This window comes from Mesoplodon densirostris, chromosome 9 (genome assembly GCF_025265405.1).
Source record: "Mesoplodon densirostris isolate mMesDen1 chromosome 9, mMesDen1 primary haplotype, whole genome shotgun sequence".
In the NCBI taxonomy this organism is placed as follows: Eukaryota; Metazoa; Chordata; class Mammalia; order Artiodactyla; family Ziphiidae; genus Mesoplodon; species Mesoplodon densirostris.
In genome coordinates this window covers 85,617,599-85,640,734 of record NC_082669.1, presented here as the reverse complement: position 1 = coordinate 85,640,734, position 23,136 = coordinate 85,617,599, and the positions used below count along the sequence as shown (strand labels likewise).

Sequence of the window (23,136 nt, the reverse complement as noted above, 5' to 3'; positions counted from 1 at the left end):
GGTGCCTGGGCTGGGGCTTGCTGGCAGGAAACCAAGGCAGCGGCAAGTTGGAGCCTGATCACTTAGTCTCCAGCCCACCTCAGTCTACAGGCACAAATGCAGATTCTGGGGGCATTTATAAAATAAGATAATATTTTTAAAGAAGATAGGAGATTCCTTGAACTTTTATTTTTACCTCATAAAATGTTGATAAGGGCCTTGAATTATGGGGGCAAAGGAAGCATGTTGGTTAAAGGGTGCAGAAAGGACCAGATAAAGTATTGTCTTAGCATGTACCTTATAAAACATCCATGATGAGATTTCCAGGGACTGAACTAATTAGAGGAGGAAAGAGATTCAAGACAGTGAATTCGGTTGCTATTTTAAGGAGGGAAAAAAGAACTGTGTCTGGGGTAGGTGTGTTTCCTTACAGTTGGGCATGATTAGGGAAAGTCTTAGCCTTAAGGATCCTTGGAGATGAAATGTGGTTTCCCTCGAGGGAAGAGTACCAGCTGCACCACAATTTTAGCAACTGTCCCCAGTCTCCTGCCCCTCATAGGCTCACCCATTGACTCCCAGAGAAGGACTGATGAAGAAAACAAACTCCGGCTCCCTCATTTCTGTCCAAAAAAGACTGAACTCCCACTTACCTTTCCACCCTTCCTCCATACATCCTGATCCACTCCCCACAACTCGTCTTAATTAGATGGGTAATCACTTTAAATGGTATCTCAGGAAACAGTTTTGAAAAACAGATGTATTAAAATTAGGGAAAATAAATGTTTTCATAATGAAGCAATTAGCATGATAGTTGAATGATCCTGAGTGACTATGAAGCTGGTACAAATAGATTCTACCGTTGCGTGCTATTTTCCACAATTGTCCTGTCCTGTCGATAATCCGTATGGCAAGTGACTGCTTCTGACAAATGAAAGCCATCTGCAAATGGCACAAATCATCTCTTTCAGTACTACTGAAAGACAAACTCTTGGAGCTAGTCACCTTTTAATCTGTGGATATGCTAGCAAGTGGCAAATGACCATTCTGTTGGGAACTGATTCCCAGCTGAAAAATACCACGGTGCTTCTTTAATTAACAGCCTTTTCACGTTGCTAGCACATTAAAGCCATCCTGAAGAACACCCGTGCGTATATAATCAATGTCACAGCGTCTCTACCTAAACGAATAATAAATGTTCAGGCTCTACACTAAGTGAAAACCTATTCTCCAAGACTTTCACCTTCATAAAGATGGGCTCATAAAAATCGAAAAAAGAAAAATTGGAATGTGGTCTCATGAGGATAAAAAGGCTAGTGTTAATAATTAACAAGGAGAGTGAAGTGGAGTCAAATTAGCCATAATAGAGCCCAGAGTGACTGGCAAAGTCACCTCTCATTATCAAAAAACTCATTAAGAAATGAAGAGGTGGAAATCCTGGTGGGTTACTCTCACACTTCGGCTGTATCAGAGATTGTTTTTTAGATTTCTTTCAAATGAAGAACTGTTAGGTCACCATATTGTATATTAGGTTAATTTTCAGGCTTTGAAATATGGAGGGCTGGCACCTGCGTGTCATTCTACCTCAAGAGCTTAAATGAGCTGTACGTCTGAAATTCACAAATTGGTGTTTACAGTTATATCTGTATATACATCTACTAGGAATAATGCAGAAAGGATATGACTTCTAGATTATAGCAGAGCTGTGTGCCAGGTTAGTTTTATAGCTCTTTTACAAATGATGAAATGACCACTAAAACTCAAAAATGTATTTAACTCCAACCCCAAGAGCTGATTGAATTCAAAATTGTGTGTCAGAACTTGTTCTACTGACTAATATAGTAAAAGAAATGAAAAAGCAAGGAGTCACTAGCTTTTTCTTATATTGAATGCTGCAGTACTGCTCTAGTATCTTTATACTACATGTAGACATTTTAAAATTTTAATCTGTTTATTTTCTTAGAAATTAGTGCCTTAGAGAAAATAATCTAAAATGCTCTAACAGTGTTCTTCACTGTAGATTTGCAGAAACATCTTTAACTCTTGAAGGCCACGAACATCAGGAACCCCACACTTGAGGGCTATTGATCATGTTACAGCCATACTCAATTGTTTCCATTACAGGGACGGTATTGTGGGACATAACCCCAAAGATAAGAAGGTTGTACGTAACTGGAGTAAAATTACAGACTTTTCCATTTGGCTTTAATACTAGTCTCATAAAATCCAGCATGAGAATTGCTAGACCACGAGACTTAGCTTATTTTTGCCCTAAGCCTTGCTTAATGTTTATATTGATTTTTTCCTGAATTAATTCTGCAAGAAACGGGGGCTGAATGCCTACAATTTACCAAATCCCAGTCACCTTACAGATACATGGGTAAAAAACAATTCCTGCCCTTGAAAAGCATATAATCTAGTGGAGGATATGGGCATATATGCAGTACTAACTATAATGCAACAGATTGTAAAACTGTAATTCAATTATGTGTACTGTGTGCTATGACATTTTAAATTATAGTTTTAAACTTGGTTTTGTTTGATTTGGATTTGTTGCCCCCAAAATAATAAACATTATAACAACAGTGCTCTCATTCCTTGTTACCTCCTATCTCTAGATAGATAGATAGATAGATAGATAGATAGATAGATAGATGATAGATAGGTATTTTTTAACAAGTGCCTGAGAGGAAAGGAATAGTTGGGTGTGGTTTTAGTATATTATCATTCCAGTATAGTATAAATTAAATATTACCAAACTATGTAAAATTGCTTATCAAATTTTAAGTTTAAAGAGAATAAAAACTGAAGAGTTTTCTATTTTACTTAAACCTCAGCAGGATGCTCTCAGAGTTTCCTTTAGGGGGTGGATTATTCAATAAACGGATATTTATTGAGTGCCTGCTTAATGTGCCAGATTCTTGGCTGGGTGCTATTCCTAGATCTGAGTGGGGAGGAAGTTCGGTTTGGTTTGTGTGTGTGTGTTTTCTTTTTACATAAAGCTGTTCTAGGCTGCAGTCCTCCGGGCTTTTCTCCTGAAGCCCATAGTCATATTTCCTGTGATGGGGATCCCATTATATGTATTTGTCAACATAGAGAGTGATCTATTAATTTTATATCTTAGTCCATGGTGCTTGCATTACTAAGGATTGATAAAGTTTGTAGTCCCTTGAATAATTGTTGTTTTGTGGCAAAATCTATTGTTTTTATTGTGGTTCGTGTGGTCGGGTATTTTTTGTGTTTTTTTGCTGGTCATAAATTACTCATTCCCTTCTGAAATGCCTAATTAGAATTTTAGGGGGGAAATTCATTCTTCCTAGTAATCCACTAATGCTGACTAATTAGGAGGAGGAAGGCACGATATAAAATTGGATTATATGGTCTCAGGAGTCAACAGCCATATTTTTACCCTAAACACAGTATGTGAACTCTTTTATCTCCTTATCCTTAATTTATCCAGTGGTATTGTCTCAGTAATCATTATTAATTGGATTATAGTTTAAATTCTGTGTTGAAATCTTACTATTAAAAGCCTATGACAAGTACTTTTGTAAATGTAAGACTCTTTTGGGTCTGTAAATAATCAACACTAATTTATTAATTATTGGGATGCTCAAAATAACTGGGCACATCTGCACCCCTAGTTTACCTTTCCTTGAAGCCTTTTGCTTTCTTTTTGCCATTTCTAATTGTACTGTTGGGCTTGATGTCATTGATGCTTCACTATTTTCTGATAAGGTGATATTTGGAGACATAGAATAGAATCTTTTGGAAAAAAATATTTTTATCAACCAACTAGATGCTAGTCCTCCACTTATGTTCTCGTAACCACTATTTGAGACTCCTTCTGAGCAGTTCTTTCTACTTCCACGCCTCTGGTATAATGTCAGAAGCGTTCTTGGATGAGGCCACATTGAGAACTTGCCTCTTCCAATGAGCTGTTGCAATGGGAACCTTGTAAAGGCTTGATTTGGACAGGTGGCAGCCCCAAATCCTAATCTATCCTTATTAAACCATATGGAGAAGATAGAAGCACTCATTCTGATGCCTGGGGCTACATATTAAGATGGCTTTTGACAGTGTCTGATAGGAATGGGATGCAAACTGGCATATGGGCAACTAAGAAAAGGAGCATACATTTACATAAGTATAGTGTTGTCTGTATTCCAGGAGTCTTGCCTTTTGAAACCAGATTCTCTCTTTTCTTTCTGTCCCTTTCTATGTGTATTTTCTCTTCATTTCTTCCCATTTTTCCTCTTCCTCTTTCTCCCCTCCATCCCATCTCTCCCTCCATTCTTCCTCGCCTTTCCTGAATCTGATTACCAAAGAAATACTACCAATTGCCAATTTTCTAAAACTTTTGAACATGGGTTTATAATTTGATTTATTTTAATGAAAAGGAAAACTCTGCTGAAACGTAAGCAAACTTTTGGCCAGAATTCAATATTGGTGACCATTCTTAGGAAATACTGGAAATCTCCATTTTCTCCTAATTCTGCAGGATGTAATAGTTTGCTATCAAGTCATGACTGAACAGAGAAAATCCTCCCTTTGGTATATTCATTAAAATAAGAGACATAGAATTCCCTGGTGGTCCAGTGGTTAGGATTCTGGGCTTTCACTGACGGGACCCTGGTTTGATTCCTGGTCAGGGAACTAAGATCCCACAAGCCACAAAACCCGGCATGGCCGAAAGAATAATAATAATAATAAAATAAGAGACATAAAATAGACAACATTCATATCCAGTAGAATTTTTAGCAGTATGATCTTGGACATATGGGTCTAAAAATAGAATTTCTCATAAAAATATTTAGTACTATATATTTTATTTTATTTTTTTTTTTTTTTTTCTTTTTGCGGTATGCGGGCCTCTCACTGTTGTGGCCTCTCCCGCTGCGGAGCACAGGCTCCGGACGCGCAGGCCCAGCGGCCATGGCTCACGGGCCCAGCCGCTCCGCGGCACATGGGATCCTCCCAGACCGGGGCACGAACCCGCATCCCCTGCATCGGCAGGCGGACTCTTAACCACTGCGCCACCAGGGAGGCCCAGTACTATATATTTTATATAAAATATGAAGAGATACACAGGCCTCAGACATTCTTATACAGAATAATAATGTAGTAACTATGTAGTAATCTTAATAGTGTATACAGGTAGTCATTCATTCAACAAACATTTGAACACTTGCTCTGAGCCAGGGACTTTGTTGGATACTAAGAATACAGACATGGTCCCTTCTCCAAGGACCTTGCACGCTCATAGGAAGAAAGAGATATGTCAACGAGTACAGAAGTATAACATGGACTACAGTAGAAACCTGTGCAGGGTGGAGAATAAACATGGGAAACCAGTAATTAGGGAAAGGGACAGCAGAATGAAGCATTTCAAGGAAGACTTGGAGGGGAAAGTGTATACTTGAACTGAACCATGAAAATCATTATGGCTGGACCACAGGAAGTAGGGGGGTCAGGCAAACGAAAAGAGCCAGAGAGGTCATATTAAGACACCTCAGGGACTTCGCTGGTGGTTCAGTGGTAAAGAATCCACCTTACAATGCAGGGGACGTGGGTTTGATCCCTGGTCAAGGAACTAAGATCCCACATGCTACGGGGCAACTAAGCCCGCGCGCCACAACTACTGAGCTCACGCGCCTCAGCTAGAGCCTGCGTGCTGCAAACTACAGAGCCCACATGCTCTGGAACCCACACGCCACAACTACAGAGCCCACATGCCGTGGAGCCTGTGTGCCACAACTAGAGAAGAGAAAACCTGCACGCCGCAATGAAAGATCCTGCATGCCTCAATGAAGATCCCGCATGCTGCAACTGACCCGATGCAGCAAAAAATAAATAAATAAATAATAAATAAATCTTAAAAAAAAAAAGACGTCTCATAGATGGCTCTCATTCCATGCTAAGGCTTTTGAAGTTTTTCTTGAGGATCCATTAAAGAATTATAATCTTTGGGAGGTACATTACCTGTTTTACGTTTTAGCAAGCCCCTCTGCTTCAGATTTTAAGAAGATGAATGGATAGAAGGAAAATTAGGAGCCTAAGACCAGTTAGGAGATTATTGCATTAGCCAAGGCAGGAGATGAGAAGGCTGGAACTAGGACAACAGCAGTGGTGATGGAGAGAGGGAGGAGAAGTGTTAGAAAGATAATAAGGATATAAAATATGCAGGTTTTGACTACTCATTGGAGGTAGGAAGTGAAGGAAAGACTTCTGGTACAACTTCCAGGTTGCTGGTATAATGATCAGGTGGACAATCCCTATTTTCACTCCTAGGATGAGAATAAGAGAAGAGAAGTAGGCCTATTTAACAAGATAATGAATTCAGTGCTTATCAAGGATATCAAAAAAGAGAGCTCTTGCTAGAAATACATTTGAGTCAACTGCTACTTAATCTTAGAATCATTATAACATTTAATAATAACCGAGTGTGATTTTCCTTATGTGCTTCATTTTAACAAACTAAGTATGACTTCATAGCCAACATATCTAATCTCTAAATGTACAGTAAAGTAGCATTTGAATTGATGAGCTAGAGTGCTCATTTGTAGATATAATAATTTGTTACATAAGAGAGCTCTTGCTAGAAATACATTTGAGTCAACTGCTACTTAGTCATAAAATCATTATAACATTTAATAATAACTGAGAGTGATTCTCCTTATGTGCTTCTTCATCTTAAGAAAGTGAGTATGGCTTAATAGCCAACATACCTAATCTCTAAATGTATAATAAAGTAGCATTTGAACTGATCAGGTAGAATGCTCATTTGCAGAGGTAATGATTTGTTAGCATTAGCATGTGTTTTGGCTTTGGTGTACTTAAAAATAATGACAATATTTAACAGTACCTATCAAGATGCAGAGCCTAAGGTTCTTTATACTTTTTATTAGTAAGCCATATAAATTAAGGCTTAAGCACACAGTCTAGCTGTATAGCAATGTAAAATTATCCAGCTTTCAATGCATATTATAAGCACATTGAATATTTTCACAGTGTTCACTTTTTTATTGAAATATAGTTGATGTATAATATATGTTACAGGTGTACAGTATAGTGATTCACAATTTGTAAAGGTTATACTCCATTTATAGTTATTGTAAAATATTGGCTATATTCCCTGTGTTGTACAGTATATCCTTGGAGCTTATTTTATACCTAATAGTTTATACCCCTTAGTCCCCTTCCCCCTTCCCACTGGCTCTTTTCTGTTTTATTCACTAGTTTATTATATTTTTTATATTCCACATATAAGTGATATTATACAGTATTTGTCTTTCTCTGTCTGACTTATCTCATTTAGTATAATGCCTTCCAAGTCCATCCATGTTACTGCAGATGGTAAAATTTCTTTTTTTTCTTTTTTTAACGGCTGAGAATATTCCATTGTATACGTATACCACATCTTCTTTCTCCATTCATCTGTTGATGGACACTTAGGTTGCTTCCTATCTTGGCAATTGTAAATAATGCTGCTATGAACATTGGGGTGCATGTGTCTTTTTGAATTAGTGTTCTTGTTTTTTTTGGATATATATACAGGAGTGAAATTGCTGAAAGACCCCAAATATCCAAAATAATCTTGAGAAAGAGCAGAGCTGGAGGAATCATGTTCCCTGAGTTTAGTTTACTTTTCAGTTCATTGAATATAATTGTTTTGGTAACCTTTTCACTTTTTCATGTTGTAACTGAGTTTTTAAAAATTCTAATTCCAAAAACATATAATTCATCTAAGATATGGTGTAGCGTGTTTGTCATTTGCAAGACTTTTTTTTTTTAATCTAGAAGAGTTTGCTACATTTCTATGTCTTAAAAGTTGCTAATGTGATGATGGTAGGTTGAACAGATGTATGAATGGATAGACAGATAATAGCTTACAGTAACTAAAATTGAAGGAGAATAGTATTATAATCTATGGAAGTTAAGAGGGGGCTCTGGTATCAAATCCTTGTTCTACTGTCTAATGACTAAATGACTTGGCCAAGTGTCCTAAATTATCTGTGCCTCAATTTCCTTGTTGATAAGATTGAAGAAAATAATAGTGCTTCCCTCACAGGGTTTTTCTGATGATTAAATGAGAATGCATATAAAGGACTTAGTACAGTGTTTGACACTCCAAAAATGCTCATGAGGAGGAGGAAGAGATGGAGGAAAGTTGTGAAGTAGAGATCCAATAAATTCAGATTGGGTACCACAATGATTTAGATGAGTAAAAATACTTCATCCTTAATGTGTAGTATCCCTATTTAGGTGACATTTGGTAAAAGGAACTGAATTACATGATCTGTAGTACCTTCTAGCTTTATGACTGAATCTCTAGGAATAAATAAAGCTCCTTTCGTGCTAATGAAAACATCATTAAGATAATATTAGTCTCCTCAATAAGACATTTATCATTAAATATGATTATCATTCTCACTTTAATGGGAAATCTTTTAACATATAGATAAGCCAGAAAAGATTATTTTACTACAAAAAAATGCTAAAATATATCAGAGATAGAAAAAAAAAGTATTGTATTTCCTTCTGTACTTAGAATAATTCCTACTCCACTTTCATGTGTCTGTAGTTTTCCAGCCTCTGACAAATTTTAGAATCACTAAATTAAAGTAATATATAGTGAGCATTTTCATATTCATACCACCACGATGAGTGTCACGTTCTTTGCCCAAGTTTTAAAACACTATTTAGGTTTTGAAGAAGATTATGTGGAAATTGGCATACTTAGCTGAATATTTTATGAAGACAGTACTATTAAAATGTGCTGGTAATTAAATTTAGTAACTATGAGTATATACAGCTATTCAAATCCATAGAAGTGTTGAGATATAATTGACATATAACATTGTGTAAGTTCAAGGTGTGCACTGTAGTGATTTGATATACTTATGTATATCAAAGTTTAATGCAATAAGGTTAGTTGACAGATCCTTCACTTCACATGCCTACAATTATTTTGGGGGGGCAGTGGTAAGAACATTTGAGATCTAATCTCTTGACCATGTTCAAGTATGTAGTATGCTATTGTTAACCATATTCATCATGCTGGGAAAAAGGAAAAGTGAATGGGATTACTGAGAGGCTTTTCCCCATCTCCCACCTTGGCCGTTCTCATCCAGGCCACCACCACCATCATCATCATCTTTTAGCTGGTCTGTTGCAGAAAAGAACTGAGTACTGCCCTCCTTCTCTGCTTTCACCCTTCACCACGTACCCTGTTTCCACACAGTAGCCGGAGAGACCATATCAAGTCACTCTTCTCTTAGTAATAATAAAAATAATAATGTGTCCCATTGCCCCAGCAAAATCCATCCTTTTCACAATGTCCTACCATCTAGACATCACCTTGGACTATTCTTCCCCCTCCCTCACTCAACTTCTGCCACATTGGCTTTCTCGTTTTTCTAGAAACACACCCACTCATTCCTTTCTTAAAACATTGGTGCGGGCTTCCCTGGTGGTTCAGTGGTTGAGAGTCTGCCTGCCGGTGCAGGGGACACAGGTTTGTGCCCCGGTCCGGGAAGATCCCACATGCCGCGGAGGGCTCCCCTATCATTTCGGCTCAATTAAAATACCATCTCTTAAGAAATACCTTTCCTAACCACAGAGTATATTTTTAAATGAACACGTTTTCACTTTGAAGGTTATTAAAAGAAATCACAACTGGGTTTAGGATGTTCGCTTGAGAAATATGTACCGTCATCTAAAAAATTACAAATTCTTTGTTGATGATTACTAGCATTACTTAGTGTTTTCCTAAAGATTCTCTATTCTTTCATGGTGCAACTTAGACCCATACTGTCTTAGTTCGGGCTACAACAATAAAATACCATAGACTGTGTGGCTTATAAATAACAGAAATTTATTTCTTATAGTTCTGGAGGCTGGGAAGTCTAAGATCAAAGCACTAGCAGATTCAGTGTCTGGGGAGAGCTAGATTTCCTGGCTCACAGACAACCGTCTTCGCACTGTATCTTCACAGGGTGAAAGGGTCAAGGGAATGTCTCTGGGGTCTCTTTGATAAGGATCCTAATCCTGTTCTTGAGGGCTCTGCCCTAGACCTGATCACCTCCCAAAGATCCCATCTCCTATACCATCATACTGGGAGTTAGGATTTCAACATATGAATTTGGGAGAGACACATTCAGTCTACAGCACTGACCTGTGTTCTAATAAAACTATGACCTGTGCATAGAAAGCAGTCATCTTTTAGTGGAGGTAAGTGTATCTTGTCCAGCAGTCCTGTCCTAGTAGTGCAAATTCTTAGACTTCTGCAAAGGCTTCAGGTTGGATGTCCTATGTCACAATTCAGTGAAGACTAATGGACAACTAAAAAATGCATGTGATATGCTGACTTTTTTAATACCCATGTGAAAAAGTAAATGCCTAAGAAGAAAATCCACAAATAACTAAAAAGTTCATGAAGCAGAATAGACATTCCCAAGGCTACGGTCACCCTCCTGCTGAATTAAACTAGTGTATCTCTTAGAAGCAATCAAGCTTATCTCTTAGAATTGAACAGGTTTAGCTCTTCTGTGATACACAGCATACCACATGTATTCTAACTCTGTTTAATTGCTGTATTTACATGTATCAAGACCTTCAGGGAATTTGGCAGCTCCCTTGAATCTCCAGCAAGTGGTCAAATGCCTCGTGTGCTAAACCTCTTAGAAAATAAAACCATACCACCTGGCAGGAACATTTTATAGAGATATAATCTATCTCTGGTTTTGACAGCCATATATAGGAGGTCAGTGGTACTTCTTGATCAATTTTCATGACACGATATCCAATATGAGGGGCCAGACCTCTGTATTTTATTGGTTCTGTGTCAGACTCTTTCCAGAAAAGTTTTTCGTCCATATTTTCCAAATGCCTGATATTATCCCTCTGACAAACACTGTTTCTGCTTGACTGTTTCAGCGCTTCTATGTAATGGAAAATTTCACAAACACTTGCAAGAAATCTTTGTGCCCTTGGTTGTCCGCTACGTGGATCTCATGGAGTCCTCCATCGCCCAGTCAATTCACAGAGGTTTTGAGCAAGAGACATGGCAGCCTGTCAAGTAGGTATCTTGCCTAGTGTCCACCGAGCCCCTGTCTCTTCTATCCTGACCTTATGACTTTACACGTGGCCATCTGTAGTTATTGCTTATGGTGGTCCCTTCCCACGTTGTTTGTTTCTTTACAGGAATATCGCCAACAGTCTTCCCAATGTAGCTCTTCCAAAAGTTCCAAGTCTGCCTCTTAATCTTCCACAGATTCCTAGCTTTTCTACTCCTTCGTGGATGGCTTCTTTATATGAGTCCACGTGTGTATCCCTCACTTATTTCCTGGTGGTGTGTTAGCTGGTGCATGGCCTGGGCTGTATTCTGTGCAGATGTCTTTAGATTGCATGGCATTTGTCACCATTGGTTGAGGAATACTATGTTTGGTTTTATTTGTTTTGAGTTTTTGAAGCTATTAAGCTAAGCTTAGCATATCAATGATAAATAATGTAGATTTTTTTAAAAAAAATACCCACTGGTTTGATGTCGTTCATATGTAATCTGTGGGGCAAGGGTCATTTTGTGACCCAGGTTGTAGACTCTAGTCTAAGTGGTATAACCAGAGTTCTCCATATTCAGACAAGCAGTGTGGTTAACGGTAGGTATGTATGTCCAGGATCCTTAGTTGGCTCCAGCTTTGTTACTGCCACTTGATCTATCTTGTATATGTAGAAAAACCTTTGTAAGAACAGTTTCAAGAACATAATCTTTTTCTGCTTTAATCTTAGTCTCACCTTTAAAGAAACAATAATGCAGGTTGCAGAGAACAGGTTGTCCTTTGTTTCTCAGTACCAACAAGTTCTTCTTTTGTCCTTTCATATATCATTTGATGCACCTTGTTATTTTTAAGTAATCTTTATATCATTACAAACCATATGTATTAACTCCACATTGTGATGTGCCTACCTGTTGCAGATTCAGTAACCAAGAGTCATTAAAGTGAAAAGGACATGGGCTTTGAAATCGATCATCCCCACATTTAGATCCCAGCTTATTCATCGTTAAGTCTTCCTTTGCCTCAGTTTCCTCGACCCTAAAATGGTTATGACACCTAACTTAAAGACGTTTTTTGTGAGGATTTTTTAAAAAACTGTGGAAAGTGCCTGGCACAGCATAGGGTCTCGATAGATGATAACCACTCCTATTCTACATTATGATTGTTATTACTATAATTATTATTACATTATTCTCAATCATCATTATTACCCATAACTGTATGGTTGTCAAAAGTATGAGCCTCACAGCAATCAAATGAACTCAATAACAGCCCATGCTTTGCACAAGGTCTCTCATGAAGTCAGCTAGAAAGAATAATAATTATAAGAAGAAAATTAGCTACCATTTATAGAGAATTTGTTATATAAAGTGCCAAATTCTTTATCTCGGTTAAGCTTTGTAACGACCCTGTGAGGTAAATGTCACTTTCCCTATTTTACGGTTAAGAAAACTAAGTCACAAAGAAGTCAAAAGGCAAAACTTACCAGTGTCTCACAGTAAGCAAATGACAAAGACAAGATTTGAACCCAGGTTTGCCTGACTCCAAAGCTCTCACTCCGATTATTAATATACTTTGCTTCCAGATCTATTCCCAGTCTAATCTGCATATAATCAAAAAAAAAAAAGAGAGAAACAAAGACCAAGGAAGAGAATGATAAGTTGCAAAATAGTTTGGCAGTTTTTCTCCAAATTAAACATCAACACTATATCATAATAATTATTAAGATATTAGGTTACATGTGAATCTTTTTCTTACAAGCAAATGCTTTGGGCTTTACAAGTGGTGTCTGTGTGTCCTCAGTTATCTAGGAAGTATAGTGAACCTTTCTAAGTTTATGATTTTTTTTTGTACTTCTTTACATGGTTTTCTAATTTAACTCCTCTTCTTCTTCATTTCCCATCTATTTAACATCCTTGATTTTAATGAAGAACACTGTTTTGGGCACTGCCTTGTGAAATTTAGTGGGGGTTTTTTGTAATTACTCTATTAGCTTTGAGATATATATGAGCCCTAAATCTCATTATTAGGATCCCCTTTTTAAAAATAACCTGTCTCAGGACAGGAATGTCCTGTCTTTATAACAAATTGTGACTTTGTAAATAAAGTGCTTCTACTTTCATCATTCTGGGCAAATAAAAAAATATGTTTTACAAGTTAGTTACCATTATCTTTACCTGCCAAAGTTTTCAACACTAGGCTTTGTGTCAAGGTGGCCAGAATTACTGATAATGTTCTGAGGTCATTGCAAAGCTTTTTTTAACTTTTCTTATAAAGCATTAAATAGCAAGAAAAAAAATCCCATTTCACATATATAATGAGTTAAAAATACAACTACTGATAAAGTAAAGAGAAATAATACTAAACTATCCATGAGTCTGAAGATGCATCTCTACATACTAATGTATAAATCACCTTAAGAGGTGCTCCTCCAAATCTTTCGCTGTATATAAAATCTTCATTCTGGGTTTTTTCACTCTAGAAGTGAATGCCAGTCAGGTAAGTTTACTGCTGGCATTTTGAGAAAATGATCTCAGACTCCATTTTTCACGTTTGAATTCTTTAATCTGTTACTAATACTTTTAGGGATAGGTCACTGATTAGAAATAATTTTAAAATGAAAAAGCTCTGAATAAATTGCAGGTTATACACGCCAGCTTGAGAGAAAACCTATTTACATTTTTTCATCTATTTAATTATAACAAACTCTTGTTATCTTAATTACATTCCCAATTAAGCACATGTATCATTCAGAATCTTACCATAACATCAAAGAACAGAAAAAACATATATCCATCTTCTCTATAAAGATTTAATTGTCACATATGATGAGAAAGTCCATTTTTAATAGAATTCTACCTTTACTATTTGGGTTTGGTGGGGGGAGGGGTTTGTTTTAATAGTGGCTTTTGTTGCTGTTGTTTTGTTGTGCTGTTACTTATATTTCTCCAAAACAAAAAACTATAAGAAGTAGATTTGCTTCTTTGACAATTATATTCAACAGCTCTTAAAACATAGTGCCTCTATCTCCTAAATTGTACACTACAGATGTACAGGAGGATTTTGCTTCAGGATTTTTTTCTCTTATTTTTTATTATATAAATGGCAAAATGGAAAATTGACTATAGTGTTTTCTCAAACATTTTTTACAGCAATGTCAGCATGGTTGTCTGGTGCTTTTGTTTAATGATACATTTGGGGTGCTCGCTTCGGCAGCACATATACTAATGATACATTTGGGGCACTGAATATTAAGGTTTGGAGATATTAAGTGAGGGAAGTGCTATGGATAGTGTTCACTGCTTTGCTGTGATCGTTCCCTTGAGAATTTAACTCTGAGGACATCTTGGCTAGACGAGGAGATCATGAGGAATTACTGGTAAAATGGGAGGAGGAAAGCAGAGTAGATTGGTGACGGAGCGAAGATGCTGGGCGCTGCGGGGCAGAAATAAGCTTTTAATTAGCCAGAGCAGGAGGTGATTGTTTTTACTCTGGCTAATTAAGGTATATTTAGCTAAACAATGTGGTTATTTAAAAGAATTTTCTTTTTTATAAAATTTTTCCACCATGCCCTTGTGATAAGTTAGTTTATTTTAATATTTTTCTTTTTACAAACCTAAAATATAAATTTTAGGTTAGTATATGTTAAAATGTTGGAAAGCTAAGCAGAAATGAATCATACAGCAGTTTTTGGTTTTTTTCTTTTTCTTTTGTTCTCTTTTACAATTAAGTTTCAGTACACATAGGAATATTTTATTTTCAAATCATCTATTTTCCTATTAGACTGTATACTTGCTTAATGAAAAGTAATAATATTATCCTTTACTCAAGTATGATATACTCTGACACAAATTACCTTCTCGCATGGTGTGAAAATATGGTCCCTAGAGTAACTTTACCATAGTAGTGAATGCATTTCAGACCTTGGCTCCACAGTTAGATAGATGGAAGGACCTGAAATATATGATGGTGCTCCAACCTGAGAGCACCTTGAATATCTTTTCTCTGTTAGACCATACCTGGTACTAAGTTAGGTTTGCTTATGAACGAGAAAAGGCACAAAGCATTTCAAAGTAAAAGTAAAATTTGCTTCCCTACCCAGCCTGTTACTTCATTCCCAGTACCTGTTTCACCTTTACCTGTAACTGAGAAATTTAAGGCCCTGAAGGCTACATACCTATAGATAAACAGAAGCCATCATGATGACAGAGGCACATATGCATGAGTTAAATAAAGCTGCTAGTTGCTGTCATATGAATTTTCTTGCATAAAACATACTTTTCTGAATTTCTAGGAGGAAATGTGTATTTTATCTTTATCCTAGAGATTGGTAAAGAACAATTTAAGATGTTTGTTCCTATGTATATAATTTGATTTCCTTAGTAAAGAATCATTATTCATTTTACCCCTTTTTAATGAAACCCTACTACTATAATTCTATTTTGTTCTCCTTGCCTTATTCATTAAGAAGAAGTGAAAGGGGAAAATTAGAAGGTTGAACAAAGAAAATATTGATCACTAGGGGTTTTACGTAGTATTTTTTCACTGGTGGCAAGTGATACAGAAAAGAAGAAACAATGTTTTGATGGCAAGTGATACAGAAAAGAAGAAACAATGTATTGGTGACCCACGCAGCTAACAGTGGAAGTTCACGATGTTCTTCATTTTTCCTTTTTCTTCTAGCAATGGCTCAGCAACATCAGAAGACCTTTTTTGGAAACTTGATGCACTGCAAATGTTTGTATTTGATCTTCACTGGCCAGAACAAGAATTTGCCCATCACTTAGAGCAAAGACTTAAACTAATGGCCAGTGATATGATAGAGGCCTGTGTCAAAAGGTAGACATGTATTTTCAAGTTGCTGTTTACTCTGCCAACTCCCCAAATACCACTTTTCACCAAGTATCTTCTATATAATTGTCACAAGGAAGGTTTCAACATGTACCACTTTCCCAAAATTTCACGGACATTAGGTCCTTTCACCTGAATTCTGGGGACCCATGTAATTGATAAAATTGGCCTGCTACTTTTTCTCGGGTCTCCTAACCATTACCCTCATCAGTAGCACCCATACCGTATTAATCCTTTCTGTTGTGCTATTATCTCTCTGGGAATACTGTGCTTTAAATTCCCAAAGCAATACTTCCTGAGACATAGGAAGGAGATCTGTTAAGTACTTTATGCATTATGTACTGTGTCTGTGTGCTGTGAAATGACATGGCAAACTCCATGGATGATCATTGCCACCAATTGTTCTGTTTTTCTGGTATTCTCTATCCACATCGGATGAGTTCCAAGTATCTGTTTACATTCTTTCAGAACTTAACCAGAAATAAGTTATGAGGCTTTGGATTCTTCCACATGTGCTTTCCTTTTCTTTAATACTTTTTACAAAATCAGCATTGCATCCTAATTAGCATTGTTTTCCCCATTGCCCTTGTTCACAATGTGTGCAAGAACAATGAGGGTAGCATACGCGAATAACAAATTCTAGTTGGATCAATTAATAATCCTGAATTCTTTAAAGCGAGAAAAATCCTGTCTTTAGAATAATGTTTAATGGCTTTGTAAAGCAAGGCCATGAATTAGATTATTTAATGTTTAAAAAAAATCATGTTCGTCATCTGTGATTCTGATGTATCAAATCTCTGGATATTCTTTGGATACTTTAGCAAAACCATTTCCAAACTACCTGTTATGCAGTTTCTTTAAAAAACCTAAATGCAACTTCAGGGATTTGAAAGAGAAACTAAATGACATAAAAGAATTACACATTCTCCATTGCACACTGATTATGGTGTTTTAGTGTTTTCTAGACTTGTCCTTTTTTTGATGTGGTAAACACTCACACAGAGGATTTGTTCTGCCTTAACATAGAGAAGCAGGTGATTTTTCTACTTGGATATTCATTCAGACGGTTGAGCGCAACTGTGAAGTTTTTCCATTAAGAGTACACACTAGATGTAACAAATAGCTTCATTTGGGTAGAAATATTGTTTGAGCGACTGCAAAAGCTATGTTTAATATAAAATATAAAATACCACAGTCTTTCATATGAGACACCTGAAAAGAAGAGCATCCTACCTCCTAGCTCCCAGGCAATGCCACACCCCATATTTGCATGTTTTAAATTAGCATCTTGTAGTTTTGATTTCACTTTTAAAAACAGGTGGGACATATGTCAGAATTTCTTACTCTGAATTCATGTTTTAATGAATAGAACAAGAACTGCATTCGAACTCAAGCTGCAAAAGGCAAGCAAAACAACTGACTTGCGCATCCCAGCCTCTGTGTGTACAATGTTTAATGTATTAGTCGATGCCAAAAAGCAAAGCACCAAACTCTGTGCCCTGGATGGAGGACAGGAGGTAAGTGGACTGAATGTCCCATGTGGAAATGCAGCACTGGGTGCCCTGGTGGAGGAGGATGCTGTTTCTAGAAGTCTCTCACTTGACTAGATTAAAAAGACCAAGCTCCCCCATACAAGTGTTTGAGCTTTACTATAATAATGGAATGCCCCTTTATCCTTTGCTCTTGTCAATTTCTTCTTTTTAATATAAAGACTGCCCAAAATTTTACAAGTGGCCACTGAATTTCAGATATACCTTTTAATGGCTTAGGTGTTGTGTATTTACATAAACCTTGCTTTTCACAAGCAAATGAGAAAGCTAGAAAGCTACTTCCTTTGTTTATACAAATATAAAGTATCCAGAGTTTGCATACAAAAAACAGGCCACAGAAAATAGCACATGAAATATTTTATTTACACAAAAGTTTTCGTTTCTTTTAAAGATCAAGTAGAAATGTACTTAAAGATTGGGCTTTGCTTTTCTTCAATAAATACCCCATTGTTTCAATTTGATTTCTATTTTGTTTGATTCTATACTCAGAAATACAGTTTATTTTACCCCATGATTTATTTTTGTTGAGAGTGGTGATTGGATGAAATGGATCTCTTTTTCTTAGATTATCTGTTTAAGTTGACGTTTTATTGCATCTTTTCCCATGGTAATTCCCTTTTCATCATTTCTTTATTTTTCCCTTATGTTCTCCTTCATCATCTTTTCTTTTCCCCCCATGGCATGATCCAGTTTGGTAGTCAGTGGGTAAGTTTCTTTTTATTTAAAAAAGCACATTTTCATCTGAATTATTATTTTCGTTTGTGTACATTTTTTATTTTCATCTTTTCAAATTAAAATAATATAATTCCATTTTCAGGTTTTTGGTTTCTGTGTATAACACTACATAGCAATACCCAGTGACTCATTAAAACACATGTAGATACTTATACCTTAAATAGTGTCAAGGGGAATGTTTCTTCCCTGTTAAGCTGAAGAATCAACAAACTACTTTTAAATTTTTAAAGATAAGATTATTTAAAACCAAATGAATTCACCCTCCTTTAAATTCCAAATAAATTCAGAAGCAGAGTGATTGTTAACATTTTCAAGATGCATATATCTGTAGTATATACTTTCATTAATACTAGAAGAATTTAGAGTTTGGGGCTTTAGATGACATATAGCATATATGAGGGTAACCTCTAAATTTGAGGACCAGGAGGCAACTCTTAAGGTCACTTCATACAGAAGAACCCAGATGTGGATTTCAGTGAGGGACAGGCCCACCATGATAAGAGCCTTTCCTCCCACTCATGGTGTGGGATGTAACCATCATCAGAGGCAGGGAAGAGGCAGGCCTGTATCAGGAGCCTTCTTCCTCCCCGGCACAAGGTTTTCTTGAGGTACTACCCAGAACCTCAGGAGGAACACAGTTTGAAAACCTTTTAGAAATAAACAAATGAGACCTAATGAAACTTAAAAGCTTTTGCACAGCAAAGGAAACCATAAACAAGATGAAAAGACAACCCTCAGGATCGGAGAAAATATTTGCAAATTAAGCACCTGACAAAGGATTACTCTCCAAAATATACAAACAGCTCATGCAGCTCAATATCAAAAAAACAAACAACCCAATCAAAATATGGGCAGAAGACCTAAATAGACATTTCTCCAAAGAAGACATACAGATGGCCAAGAAGCACATGAAAAGCTGCTCAACATCACTATTAGAGAAATGCAAATCAAAACTACATTGAGGTATCACCTCACACCAGTCAGAATGGCCATCATCAAAAAATCTACAAACAATAAATGCTGGAGAGGGTATGGAGAAAAGGGAACCCTCATGCATTGTTGGTGGGAATGTAAATTGATACAACCACTATGGAGAACAGTAGGGAGGTTCCTTAAAAATCTAAAAATAGAACTACCATATGACCCAGCAATCCCACTACTGGGCATATACCCAGGGAAAACCATAATTCAAAATGAGTCATGTACACCAGTGTTCATTGCAGCACTGTTTACAATAGCCAGGACATGGAAGCAACCTAATGTCCATCAACAGAGGAATGGATAAAGAAGATGTGGTACATGTATACAATGGAATATTACTCAGCCGTAAAAAGGAACAAAATTGGGTCATTTGTAGAGACATGGATGGATCTAGAGACAGTCATACAGAGTGAAGTAAGTCAGAAAGAGAAAAACAAATATCATATATTAACACATATATGTGGAATCTGAAAAAATGGGTATAGACGATCTTATTTACAAAGCAGAAATAGAGACACAGACATAGGGAACAAACGTACGGACACCAAGGGGGAAGCAGGCGGTGGTGGTGGTGGGATGAATTGGGAGATGGGATTGATGTATGTACACTATTGATACTATGTATGAAATAGATAACTAATGACCTAAATGAGAAGGAAAATAGGTAACTAGTGACCTCAATGAGAAGGAAATCCAAAAAAGGGGGGATATATTTATACATATAGTTGATTCACTTTGCTGTACAGTATAAACTGACAGAGTATTGTAAAGCAGCTATACTCCAATTAAAAAAAAAAAATCCTTCTCCAGAACGATTCACGCATTATGGATTTCTCACTGATTTTTAATGCACCCAAAGTTCATTGTTCTGTAGTGTTCAGGTATTCAGTGAACACAAGTTGCTGAACCACTTTGTTTCTTGATCAAACCAGTCATCTTTAAAAAAAAAATAGAACTATATCTTAATCATGTTCTTATCAAAAAATTACATCTAATGAGACAATAAAATCAAAAATTTTCAAAAAAAAGAAAACCTTTTATACCTACAGGATTGACTAAATAAATATTTTTTAATTGGTCAAATGCTTTTGTGCTCTACGAATATGTTAAATCTTACGTCTTACAGTTGACACCTGGGAATCAAATTCAGAACCAACTCTACACTGGGCTAACAATTCTCATCCAAGCAGAAAGGCTTAAGTAACTTCTAAGAGGATGAGAAGGCCCACTATTTGTGAATTTCATACTTTTTAACCCAGAGATAAACATTAGCTATTTGGCCATAACTTATGTGTGTGTACACATCTTTCATTCTTTGAGCAATTCAGGGGGAAACGATGTGTTTCTAATACCACAGCATACAACCATACAGACACATTAAGTAGCTGGTATGTGTTATAGAGTGTTCAGTAATTATTCTCTGATCTCTTATGATGTGATTTATTATCTCTAATTACCTGAACGAGCAGGCAGCTGGCCTGGCTCTCAATGGCTCATAACCACCTTCTCTTGGTTTTCTATAGCCAGATGTAAGCCTTTGATTGTCTGCTTGGGAATATTGCCTTAAGTCTCTTTATACACACATCCATTTCTCATCAGGTTGATAGAATCATCTTGCCTCTTCCATTAATACTGAATGTATCCATTTGTTCTTATTTTTACATACACTGCAGTACCTGATACTGATAGGCACGTAATAAATATTTGTTGAATGAGCAGACTGATTTTTTTTGTCACTGCTTTAAAAATATTACCCCCATTAAAAAAAAAAAAAAATCCTCCTCTGTAAGAAACAACTCACTCTAGGACTCTGAAAGAAAAACAGGCACAAATGACAAAACATTGTTGCATTGTCAACTGATTCTTTACATTAATAGGAGGAGGGTTTTGAAGAGTAATCTGCTATTGTTCATTATGTTTGCACCTGTACCTGCTCACCAGAGACAATTAGTTTCCCACAACTTTCACACAATTAATATAGTTCAAAATGTGCAGGTGTAAAACTCATTAGCAACCCTGAAAAGTGGTAAACAAGAATTTCAGTGCAAAAGAAGTATTTTATACTTTGCTTTTAATCTCCAGGAAATATATGCACATAATTGCACAGGCTTTTCCTCCCTGTATGTGTTTGAGACAAGTTTTGGAATTATTGCAAAGTGGTGAATACATTACATACAGAGGTGAGCCAATGGACCCCATTGTATAGCACGCAACAAATAAAGTTGTTGAAAAGACTAGATTATTACACAATTTGGAACCTTATAAAAATATATACTACCTTGGTAAACGTAGCAGATTTTTTTTTTTTTTCTAAATTTAAGGGAATTACCTCTCCACAGTCTCTAGTAAATTTGTTATATCGTCATTGCTGGGATAAAACCTTCCCAACTCCTTACCCACGGTGAAGCCTCTTCTGGGCTCCTAAATTATGATTCTGTTTTCTTACGTGGCACACAATGATGCAGGCACTCTGGGCCACAGCCCAGAACAGCATTTAATGGAGTGATTAGTGAGTGAATGATCTGCTCTTGTGACAGCTGTGTGTAATGAGTCAGCAGTCTCAGGCCAGGCCCTCAGGGACACGTGGGGATCAGAAAACCACCAGTGTTTAGAAATCCTCGTTATCCATTCCTGCAGAAAAGCAGATGACTGCGTGGGCCTTAGGCAGTCATATGCTCTCAGAACCCCTGTACCTCATGGTCCATCCATTGAAGATGAAAGCACATTAATGGAGCTACTTGGGGGCCCCTACTTATGTGGGATTTGTTCTCAATTGCAGTAAAATACTTCCGTTACCAGAACAATCCAATACAACAGAAGGACCAAAATCTTTTAAGAATGCTGGATTGCACTGGCATTTGATTAGTCTTCGTTTCTTGCGTGTTTCCTCATGAGAACAGTCCGGTGAAATGAGAATATTTACCCACATATAGGGGGGCAAGGATTTCAGACCTGTGCCTGATCTTAATTCCCTGGGCTCCATGAAGTAAAAATTCCTCAACGGTCATCTTAATCTAAGTTCGGAGTCATCTACTGGAGAAGCAAGGCACCAGCGGTTTACTTTTGAGGGCAGATGTGGGGAGAATTAGTCTAAGAATGGTATGGAAATTACCAAAACCCTGGTCTGTAGAGTCATTGATCCAACTTGAAATATCCTGAGAGGAATTTTATTTATAGGCTTTTATGGTTGCCGAGAAAAAGTTTGCAAGTTTTTAACAAAAATTTGGTCTGCTAATCTAAATGAAAAACCTATTAATTTTAGCTTAGGAAATGTAAATGTCTCCAGATAAATTCTCTTCTTACCTGTTTTGCTGTCTTTGTATGTGTCTGTATTTGTCTTTGGAAGCTATCTGGATCTCCTAATGAATAACGTTTTCTAGCTAATTATCTATTATCTGTATGTGGCATTTCTGGACTATTCTCTTTGCAGAATATGTATGTAAACTATGAATTCTCAGGCCACCTCCCCATTTCCACCCACAGTTCTCCTAGACCACCTCTACCAGCTGTGCAGCTAGAGCAGACTCTGGAAGTTCCCAACAGCTTTCAGATTTAGAATTAGTGTAAGTCAGAGCTAATCAGATAAATTTACAGTAGCAAAATCTCATATTAAAAAAATCTAGCAACCCTTATACTGTTTGGGTTTGCCCCCTGGGTAACACATTTAAGATATACAGTATATTTTCTTTCTTCCTTTTTGACTTTCTCTCTCTCTCTCTCTCTCTCCTTCCCTCCATCTCTGCTTTTGGCTAGATTAGATATGAAAGAAAACAGCAGTCAAAAGATGTGTATTATAGGAGAATTTGATGGCTCCTAGAGTCTGTGGCTTTCCCTGCCTTTCGATAAAAATGATATAAATGGCCTCTTGAGTGGCTCATCTCTTGACTTTAAGAATTGCCAAAATCGGTCCAATGCAAAAGTTTAACATGTATAAGCTCTACTACTTTATATCCAATAGCCTTCTGATGGCATTTCATTATTTTTGA

At 36.8% G+C, this 23,136-nt stretch overlaps 1 protein-coding gene across 2 annotated transcripts in view; it reads left to right on the top strand.

The window, feature by feature from the left end:
- CADPS2 (calcium dependent secretion activator 2) overlaps window positions 1–23,136 on the top strand; it is a 493,834-nt gene that overhangs the window by 418,561 nt on the left and 52,137 nt on the right. For both annotated transcript variants that reach the window (XM_060108899.1, XM_060108898.1), the window contains 3 exons: window positions 10,915–11,056; window positions 15,717–15,872; window positions 17,254–17,401. In XM_060108899.1, the coding sequence (XP_059964882.1) occupies window positions 10,915–11,056; window positions 15,717–15,872; window positions 17,254–17,401 (446 nt within the window). The remainder of the gene's footprint in view (window positions 1–10,914; window positions 11,057–15,716; window positions 15,873–17,253; window positions 17,402–23,136) is intronic.